Source organism: Crocodylus siamensis, chromosome 14, assembly GCF_052110815.1.
Source record: "Crocodylus siamensis isolate JL-2025a chromosome 14, ASM5211081v1, whole genome shotgun sequence".
Taxonomy (NCBI): domain Eukaryota; kingdom Metazoa; phylum Chordata; order Crocodylia; family Crocodylidae; genus Crocodylus; species Crocodylus siamensis.
The window spans coordinates 4,449,059-4,459,536 of record NC_143408.1 but is presented as its reverse complement, the minus strand read 5'-3'; the positions used below and the strand labels follow the sequence as shown (position 1 = coordinate 4,459,536).

The window sequence follows — 10,478 nt, the reverse complement described above, 5'->3', positions numbered from 1 at the left end:
CTGACTCTCCAGCCAGCCAAGACAGAGGGGCTGAAGCTCATGTGGTTACAGCAGGCGAGCAACAGGAGCTTCGCGAGATGCAGACTGACACGGTAGCAAGACGGTTATCAGTGCATGGAGGAGAATCCAGGGACTCGTCCATTCGTGCCCTCTGGCAGGGTGAGCTCCCGAAAGGGTGGGGGAAGAGCCGCGGTCTGTGAAAGTGAAAGAAAGGTGGGTCAGGGCATTTGGACTGCTGCCCCATTGGCACAAAGAGGGGTCACTCCTGGCTGGCTGGCAGTCACTTTTGGGAAGCGACTTGCAAGGCAGGCGGCGGAGGGCAGCTCTTGCATTTGGGCGCCGCATGGTTGAACGCTGCAATGCCCAAGGCGGACCTGCAGGTGGCAGCACCCGTGCCGTGCTCCAGGCTGGTGGTGTTTTACCAGCTGGAGTCGAGGGAAGAAAGAATAATTCAGAGTTGACCTTTGGAAGCAACATAAATAGAACATAATGTTTAAAGGCGAGGAGACATGCAATCGAGATGATTTTAAGAGCCGTTTATTAAGTGATGAAAAGATGCTCTTCTGGATTTGCATCTAAATGATCGCGCGAGCGGTGTCTGCAGGAGTGCCGGGAAGTCCATCTGCTGCTGGGAAGGGGCCCTGCCTCGGCGGGGGAGTGTGTGGGGCTTGGTCCCAGTTGCTGCTGGGACCATCCCAGCTCCCCAGAGGTGAGGAAATGAGGCATGTGCGGTGCCTTCAGCAGATGAAGGAGACGTGGGTTTTAATGAGATGACTTCTGAATGAGCACGTCGGCTGGTGCTGGAGAGGAGTCGGCTTCCCCGCTGCCGGGCAGCTTGCTGGGTTGTTTGCCTGACAGCGAGGTGGCAGATTGGCTTCCCAGTGCCTCTGGGGCTTTTGCACGGAGGCTCTCCCCACATATGCGTCAGTGGTGCTGAAGGTGTCTATGCTTTGGGGGCTGAAACGCACCCCAGTCTCCTCTTTTTGAAGCCAGCCTGCAACTTGGCTTCTTCTGATGGAGACAGATCCTCGCTGCACCCTGGGGACATCCCCATCCCTCCCTTTTCTCCTCCCGACAGTCTGCCTTTAACAAGATAAGGCTCTGCCGTCAGGATTCCCCTGCAAAGCCAATCTCTCATCTATTTAATGACCCGCTCTTGGCCATACGGAGTTATGTCAGTGTAGATCTCCAGCCTCTCTGTGACACTCCCTTTGTGGTAAAAAAATACAACCTGCGGTGATTTACTCTTTCAAATATGTAGCTAATGCACTCACCGTCAGAGCCATTTGTCAGGCGGTGGAGATGAAAAACCCACTTCTTTTGGCTCCGTAGTAAGGAGGTAGTCGCAAACCTTCCCATGGGTCTCCCTGAAAACAGATCTCGGTGGCCGTAACATAGGATGCCGGTTTTAAAAATAAGCAGGCGAGTGACCAGCACGTGCCTCCCGTTTCAGGCCAGTGGTGTCTTCTGGTAGAGTTGTATCCTAGAAGTGAGAGTTTGCAGCAAAAGCTCCACCTTGAACGTGATCGGTTGGGCAAGGACAGTATCGCTGCTCAACCACGGCATGTCGTGCATGGAGTACCTGGTGCTCGGTGAAACCTGAAACCTTGGTTTATCGTGTTCAGGCGGTCGAATGTCCCTACAGCAGCTCACGAGTGCCAGGAAGATGTTCTGCCAGCTTCTCTCCAGACCGTTGCATGGAGATTTTGGAAGGCCTTCGCGGCATCTCTGCTTCTCTGCAATCCAGGGCACCCTGGTCTGAGCAGGATGGATCCAAGGTGGATCAGAAATCCTCATGCAAAAGATGTGGCACAGAGGTTCGTTATGGAGGTCAGGCATGTGACGGGAAGTGACCGTGGAGCCCGGGATGCCCGAAGCACAAGGGCGTCTATGAACAAGCAGGTCGTCTTCTCGCGAGGCTCAGCTCTGTTTTGTGCGTCTCCGGAGAACGGCGCAGCCCTCCTGGCTGCTCACGTTCTGCGTGGGGTGGCCTCCTTGCGTCGTCTTTCCCTCCTCTGCTGCGCGAGTCGGGAGAGCTGGCGTCCCCGTTGCTGGGGAGCTGGCGTCCTTACACCGCTTCCTCTCAACTGGCGTTTTGTTCAGAAAATTAGGGCTGGAAGGGCCCTCTCAAAGTCGTCTAGTCCAACCCCCTGCCTGAACGCCCCTTGGTTTTGCGCGACACAGTCAAGATAAAAACAGGAGCGCAAGACCTGGAAGGGGTATTTGCAGCCATGGTGCTGGGCACGGCCGGGAAGGAATGGGACGTGGAGGTGCTCTCTCAGGCCCGGCCTCTCAACTGTGTCCCGTGTGCATCTCGGGCTCCTCTGCATTCAGGGGCTTTGCTTTTGTGCTGAGATTTCATTCTACATTTGCTTTCCTAAATGGCTTCCTACAGTACCGGTTGTTTTTCGGAAAGGTTTACTTATCTCCCAGCTGCCGTTCCAATTCTCCGCCTCTGTCACTCGCCTGGGCTCCGTTTGCTGGTTATTGCATGTTCGGGAGGATTTTTACATCCTGCGATGTGGGGGGTGGTCACGCCATTTCAGCAGAGATGCAGAAGAAATCAGAGGCTGGAGCTCAGGAAGGAAAATGATTAGAGGCCTGGAGAGAGGAGAATAGGCCTGTTTAGCTTGGGAGGAGGATGCGGAGAACAGGGGCTGTCCCTCTTTCCTCTCTAGCAAGATAAGAAAGGGGCGATTAAAGTCACAGGCTGCAAAATTGAGGGAGCGGACTACACGATGTGCAGCCACTTCCGTGCCACGTGTTCCCTGCGAGCCCACGGGCCTTATTAGCCCCAAAAATCGTCATCGTTGTCTTCCTATCAATGCTTGAGGCTACTCGGGTGCATTAGACAGGATTAGACACGGGGAGACTCGCCTGCCTCTTTGCTTTGCCTCTGTGCCAGTTCGGGAGCTTGTGGCATGGTCCTTCCCTGCCAGCAGATGGAGACCGTATGACGCCGGCGTCGCAGTGCCGTCCTCCCCGGCTGCAAGTTCATCAGCCCAGCTGGTGCTTTGAAAACGCTTCCGTGATTTCTCACCGAGTGTCTTTAAACATGACCGCAGACAATTTGCAGAGTGAGTCTAGTCTGAATGGTGTGGGGGAGCAGGGGGCCAGCTTGTCTCGGGGCAAGGAAGGCTTTCCACTCCTCCCCCGGGGCTCTCCACCCGGGTCCCCCGCGGACCTCTCCGCTCACCTGGGAGAGATGCTGTCATTGTACGAGGCGCTGCAGGTCGCATCTTCTGGGACCCAGACTTCCCCGGCCTGGCTGGAGATGGCATTAACTCGGTTTAGCGACTCCCTTATGCCTCCTGTGACAGCACATCAATGACAACTGTTTGGTATATGCTGTTTCCACCTGCTGGCAGGGAAGAGCTATACCCAAGTGTCCGACTTGGCACAGACGGCGCTGCTTCAGGGCTAAGAAAACCTAGCGAGCTGGGGAGAAAAATCCCCGCTGGTAGGTTATTCCTTACCCACCCCCTCACCTGCTTCTTTGCAGCTCCCTCTGGAGCCCTTGCTCCTGGCCACTGTCACAAATTGCTGCCCGGCTTAGGTGGACGATGGATCAGATTTGGCAGAGTAACTGCTTTGTCACAGCACCGGGAGAAGATACTGCTGGGATTCAGGGCTGCTACCAGGTCAGTCTCTCCCTTCTCAGGCCCGCTGTTTCCTTACGGGAAAGGATCGGAAGTGGATGAAGCGCTGCCTGGGGAGCGGCGCTGGCGCTCCGGTCTGGCCTCGCTCGCAGGTGCTGTTCAGACGTGGCCTACGCCACCGCTCCTCTGTGATCTTCGGTAGCACCCCACGTGGGCGTTGCTCGACGCAGGGTGTGCGCTGAGCTCCTGGAGAGCAGACAGGAGGAATGGGAAAGCAAGAGAAGGGGAAGAGGAGCAATAAAGAGAGGAGGAGAAATTAAAACAAGAACCAAACACTTCTGCAGTGTCCTAGGCTGGGGGAGCAGGTACAGGGTGCAATACACTGTCTTTTATAATCATCATCGTCGTCGTCATCATCACGGGAACTTGGCAGCATCGCGCTTACAGGGATACATGGCCCAGAAAGTTGGTGTGTGGAACAGACCCCCAAAAGGTCCAAGTGAAGGCACTTGTCTCTGGGCACGCACCCGTGCGGAAAGCAGGCACCAACTCATTGCCCACATCCTCTCCCCAGCTTCTTTTGTCTCTAGGTGACTGCATTTCTGGCAGGTCAAGGCGGTTCCAGATGCGATGCCAGCCTTTTCTCTGGGGGACAGTCCCCTTGCTCCAGAATGTCCCTGCTACCTAGGTAAGCGCTGCTTTGCATTTGCTATAGAAACCAGGCTTGCTAAGGAGAGGATAAACCTCCCTCTGCCTCCGACCTGAGAGCATACAAAGGGCCTGTCCCCCTGGTGTGCGAGTGCCAGGACTTACCAGATATAAGGTTTCTGGGGGGTTTCTTGCATCTGGGTTTGGTACGCTCTTGCCTATGGGGTTAGATCCTTAGTCAGAGGCACTTCGTGGCAGCGGCACCCCGGCACAGCACAGGCGTGTGGGCAGCTGGGTTCATGAGCAGCAGATGCTTTCTATTCAAGTCTGGAATCAGTGCCCTCTGAGTCAGGAAAAGCCTGGGCAGGTAGAGACGGGGAGGTGCTCCCTTCAGACGGATCCTCGTTAGCGTCTCTGCTGCAGCCCTGAGCTGCACACCCAGCCCGAGCAGGCGTACCTGAGCTAGCTTCGGCTCGTCTAGCCACAGCAGCCTGGGCTTCAGGGTGGGCTGCACCCACCTGCTCGGGTCACTGGGTAAATGCTTGGTGGCTTAATCTTCTGATGCTGCCATCTGTTCCAGAGCAAGCCAGATGACCGGCTCCCTGGCTGTGCCTGCACATGCTGCCTTGGGCCCGCGTTTAGCTCTCCCCTTAAGCAAATCGGGGGGAAGCGAAGCTCTCCTCGCAGCAGATGCATTTGTGGCTTAGCACCAAGGTCCCGAGGCCCCCCCTTTAGCAGCCCAACTTCTGAATAACGTATTAGGCTATCGCACTCGCTGGTTCTTGTCTTTGTACATCCCATAAGCCTACCCACAAACGGGTCTGCAGCCAGTCCTTTCAGACAATCTTCCTTTAATACAAAGTCAATATATCTACATACACCGTGGCATGAAAACCACTTACTGTTTCAGTTTGAAATAGTGTGAGAGCAACAGCACTTTGCTCTCATACAAAGAAAAAAAAAACAAAATCAAAACCTTTTATTCTGTTTTTTTTTCCCCCTAAACTCTCCCAGTTAAGATTTTGCTGCAACATACTTAGAAATTTGGGCAACTTTCACACAAATAGGAAGTAAAATCTCGAAGAAGCCTCTTTTTTGTTGGAGACAGGAAATGGGTTGGGTGTTTCGGGGTCACTGTTTGGTTGAGTTGCGTCCATCCCAGCAGTACCAGGTTGTGGCCATGTCGACCCCTCTAGAAAACGAAAGAAAAGTCGAGGGAGAGCAGTTCTGGGGCAGGGTCTCTCCTTCAGGACATGCTCACCTCGCTGCGCTTTGGCAACAAGATTCCTCTTTTTCACGTACGTCTGCTAGACTAGCATCTACGCAGCCCGGTGCGCGAAGAGTCAGGGGCTGCTATTACCATACCCGCTGTTTTTGTTGGTCGAATGATTTTAAAAACGGCATGTGCGCACGTGTGCCATGGCTCTGACATTCCTGTCTTTCTACTTCGCTTGTAAGACACTGGCGTTGTTTAATCTCCCAATTAACCGGCGAACGTGGCAAGGGCAGGCTACGTGGCCACAGGAGGGTGGGGGCGAGTTGGCACTACGACGACATCTAAGCCAGCCTGCTAACCTCACGCCCTTCCAGAGATGCTCGATATGTCTGCGATTAAAAAAAAAAAACAAAAAACCCCAAAAAAACCAAACCCAAAAAAACCGGACGTTTTGTTCTTACATGAGCAAGTTAAACCTTTTAAATGGTAGAAAAGCAATATGTAGAAGTAGCAATTTGCACTGCATTTTTTTTTTTTTATATATCACAGCCATTACACATAACATTTCTACAGTGAAAAAATAGACTGTCTTTGAACATAATATGAACAAATAAGCAAATTTTTTTCTTTTTAAATTCATTGACCGATATTCTTTGTTTTTTTTCTTTTTTAAAAAAAGGAAAAAATACACTATTTAAAAAAAAAAGGTAATGTCACTTGTTACAGTTACATCGATACTTTAAAGAAAGCCACTCACAGTATATGCCATTGGATGCAGCTCACTTGATCTTTCCAAATTATTTTACAGCTAAGTGTGGGTTCATAGCTGTGCCTACAAACCCGGGTGACGTACTGCACGGGGACGGGCACAGAAGTGTCTCTGCGTCTCTTCTGGAGATCTGCTGTGTTGTGGGGTGAGGAGTTGGCAGCAAGGATCAGCAGCTGAATAGGAATGAATCTCTTACAGAAGCGTCTCTGGAACAGGCCTGGTAAGGGGCCCGTTCAAAAATGCTCCTTACCCTGGGGTAGCGGGCAAAGCTGGTTACAAAAAAAGGGGATGGTACATGTGCAAAGAGAATGGGAAAGACGCTGCGTTTTTGTACGTCTCAAATCGAAACAGCGGGTGTGCCCGGAGGCGTGGAAAAGAGGAGGTGAAAACCCACGGTCGGTGAACCCAGCTAGGGAAACCCCATCTTGACCTGACAGCACCTGGGCTCAGCCTAGCCAAGTCTGTGCCCAGAGCCCGGGAGCACTGCCGCGCTTTATATATATATTTTATATCTATAGCGTTTTTAAATATCCTAAAAAATAAATTTTGGAATTAGAAGAAATGAGGAATGTTCCAAGTATTCAAAAGGTGAGCTACAAACCCTCCTGCCTGGCAGAGGCACTCAGTGGATGCCGATTGCAAGGTGCCCATAAGCCCAGGATCATCCCGGTTGATGATGCTGAGGTTATTAAGACTCCAGCTAGACGAATTCCTGACCTCGAGTTTGCTGACGTGTTGAGACTGGTTTATTGGATTTGTTTCTACAGGACACCTTCTCTGCAAGTGACTTCCTTTAAAGACTGCCAACTATATTAGTAAATAAACTGAACTCTAATGATGTAACCAGAGCCGGCTTCCTTCCCTTCTCCAGCTCTCTCAGCTCCCTTCAGCGGTAACGTTTCGCAAGGTGTTTGTTTTAGCTTTTGGATCAGTTTTGATGATGTCCCGACATCCTCCACAGCGAACACCACTTGAGGTAACAAGAGCAGTTCACCACTTAAAATAGTCCTTCAGCACCCTCCTGAGCTGCCTCTTCACGTTCCAGGTTACAACATGGAGTTCCTGACGGGGTGTGCCTCGCAAATCCTTCCCCCCACTCCCCACGGCATCGTCCAAATGAAAAGGTACTTCTTCTGATTCAGTTTTGTAAGTTCAAGCACTCCTCCTGGGTCAGAAGAGGCCTTCCAGGACTTAAGTGGTTGGTAGAGTCTGCAAAAACGGATGGCTTTTTATGTTGCATAGTGATCAAAACTTCCGAGATACTCCAGAGCTGCCTGGTAACAGAACTGGTACTCGTCCTATCAAAATGAAAAAAAAGAGAGAAAGAAGAGTTAGCGTTTGTGAAACGATTGTTAAATCCCTTCCAACTGTGTAGTCAAGCTAACCCCTTCATAGCCTGCAGGGCAAGAGTGCGGCTGCAGGCCTGCGCACAGCGACCGGAGGGGATACAGCGTGCTCGGGAACCGGGGAGAGATCCACGATGCCGAAGAAGTGGGGGAATCTCTGCATCTTATTGCGAGGATGTTCATAAACGCGCTTTTCTTCCTCTGCTTTTCATTAAAAGTAGGTCAGCGTCCTTACTCCGTTCCCAGGATTAATAAGGCCCCTAGAGCATTTGTGCTCTCGGAGCGCAGGGCTGGGGTTAGAAATCCACGGTGGTGGATAGCGCGGTGGGCTTGGATGGTGCTGCTAGGATCTCCCCCCACCAAACCGCCCACCTCCCCAGCCGTCCCTTCCTGAAGGTTTTGATGGGATTAAAGTTTCCCAGTAGCTGGAAAGACAAAGGTTCAGTCGTCCTCCAGCCGGGAGGGCGAGGTTAACGCTACGGATGTGGACAGGGAACACGCGCAGCTGGTGCTGCGAAAAGGGGGCAAGTCCTAGAGTCCAACCGTAGCTGCTTTACCTCTGTCTGCACCATGGCAGGTCGTTGTGTTCGCAGCATCTTTACTGTCTGGAAAATATCTACAACACCCTCGTAACGCATTCTCTCCAGGACGATGCTCAGCGTGATGAACACCCCGGTCCTGCCCACTCCGGCGCTGCAGAGGGGGAGAGACGGAAAGGGAGTGAGGCAGCGCCTGCACTCTGGTAAGGAAGCAGCCCAGCAAAGCGGACGCCTGCCTGCGTGCTGATCTTGTGCGGAGCAGTGACCTGACACCCCCGGCCAGGGCGCGCGGCCTTAGAGGTGGAGAGCCTAAGCCTATCAATCCAGCGCCGCATCCCCGCACAGCAGCTCCTACCAGCAGTGGATACATTAAACCAGGCAGAACAGATGATCCACAAAGGTCCAAAGCTTTAGGGGCGGACAAGGTGCCACTGGGGAATTATTTTTATTGCAGTAAGAAAATAACTTAACCCTCCCCCCCCCCCCAACCAGCCTCTCTGATTCAGACGCACAATATCTGCCGGCTGCTTTAATGAAAGAAATCCACACGGCTTCGATGAGGTAATGCCCTGCATTATCCCCTGCTCAGCCAATCGGGATGCAGGCATGGTTCTCGCTAGAGCCAAGCGCCTGTCTGAGCATGTGCCGGTCTCATCCTGCTGCGAGCGGGCTGCTCTGCAGCTCTCTGCAGAGGTGCGGGGCCCTACCCCTCCGGCATCTGTCTGTGTCCTAGCAGCTCTGGAGCGCTGCGTGCAAACAGGGCTGAACTGTCTGTGGATCAAAGAATTAATTTAGGGCACTGAACCACGCCATCCAGTGCAACCAGTTGCCCCCCTCCCAGCGCACTGCGAATGACTTCTCTTCCAGACAAATGCAAATGGGAGTGGTAGGGGAAGATGTGGTGCACAAAGCCTTAGGCATGGCAGGCACCCAGAATACCTGGCATGAGCCCAGGGTATAATGCTTTGTGGGGGCCTGGGCGGAGGAAGGAACGGGGGTGCCCTTGATAAGAGAGTGGGGGGGACTGCACAGAGCCCCCAGAGGAGAGCGAGCGGGTGCGGGACATGGAGGGGAGCCAGGTGGCCCTGGCGCGTGCAGCGAGCTCAGCCAGCGGGAGCTACAAGAGGAGGCGAGGAGTGCCGCATGCTGGCGCCTCCTTCGGTGCCGGGCTGCTCTCCAGCGGCTGAAGCCCGCACGTGCACGCCCGCCTACCTGCAGTGGACAGAGATCGGCCCGTCCTGGCCAAACTGCTCCTTTGTCTTGTGGACCTGCCCGATGAAGTCGATAAAACCTTCTCCTGATTTTGGCACGCCTTGCTCTGGCCAGTCGGTGAACTGGAACTGACGGACGGTTCGGGACTGGCCGTCCTGGGCAGGGCAAGGGGAAAAGAAAACCGTACAGTTAAAACGTGGGCTGTGTCCACGCCGTTAAAACCAGATCTCCCACGTGCCCGGTTGGTGACGAGAATCACGGCAGAGATTCTCTGCGCTGCACTGGAGTCCAGCACCCATGTGTGCGCAGAAGAAAATGACTCTATTTATAAAGAAATTACCCAACTGTAGCTGATGTCTGGGAGTTTCTGCTACAGATCTATGCTCTTGGCTTGCACTTGAATGCTACCAGCATCTGGACACCTCCGAACACTGCAGGGCTGCCCAGACTGGAGTCTTGTGCTGTGCAGCGCTCAAGCTGAGGTTATGGCCCTTCCATCAATCTTCAGGACTTGTTGCCATGGCATCAGAATTATACTCCAGAGGAAGATAAATCTTCCCCCACCAGAGACATCCTTCTCTACCTTGCAAATGGAATTAGCAGGCTACACAATGCCAGCGACCTCAGGAGCATGTGAAGCTTGTGCGGAGATTGAGGCTGTATTTGCAGAAGAATTCTGAAAAGGTCCCGAAATCCTCCTTGCGATGGGTTAAAAAAAAAATCTTGTTGCACCTAACGTCATGCGAGTGAAAGCTCGCTTATGTCTTAGCGGTGGTTTTCTCTCAACTTCTCCTTGCGCTTAAAATCTGAACGCAGGCCTCGTTTTTGTGCAGGACTGGCGTGCGCACCCCTTGCAATGTTGGTGCCTTCGTTAGGTGCTTGTTGTGGCGCAGGAAGATGCAAATTTCCCCATGCTCTCCAGCGAGCTGAGCTGGGCGCTTGGTGGACCTCCGGGCTGGAGCAGATAGCCCAGGGGTGCAGCTCTCTACAGGCGAGGGTCCCGTGGGAGCTGTCCATGTAGGTGGAGGGCAGTAAGGATCTAACCACCCCATTGCAGCGGGCTGCAGCCCAGTGGTGCACTTTGGAGAGGTCGCTTCCGTTGCTTTGAGCTGTAGGTTGGTGGTTAAATCGCCCAGCCCCTCTTTCTTC

General features: G+C 53.2%; 1 protein-coding gene across 13 annotated transcripts in view; it reads right to left on the bottom strand.

Annotated features, from left to right (window-relative positions):
• Positions 1-5,081: 5,081 nt before the first annotated feature.
• The window catches only part of PTPRS (protein tyrosine phosphatase receptor type S), a 205,226-nt gene continuing 199,829 nt past the window's right edge, over positions 5,082-10,478 (bottom strand). For all 13 annotated transcript variants that reach the window (XM_090026698.1, XM_090026700.1, XM_090026703.1 and 10 more), the window contains 3 exons: positions 9,330-9,484; positions 8,136-8,271; positions 5,082-7,530 (listed from right to left, as the gene is read on the bottom strand). In XM_090026698.1, coding sequence (XP_089882824.1) covers positions 7,462-7,530; positions 8,136-8,271; positions 9,330-9,484 — 360 coding nt within the window. In that variant the 3' untranslated portion in view covers positions 5,082-7,461. The remainder of the gene's footprint in view (positions 7,531-8,135; positions 8,272-9,329; positions 9,485-10,478) is intronic.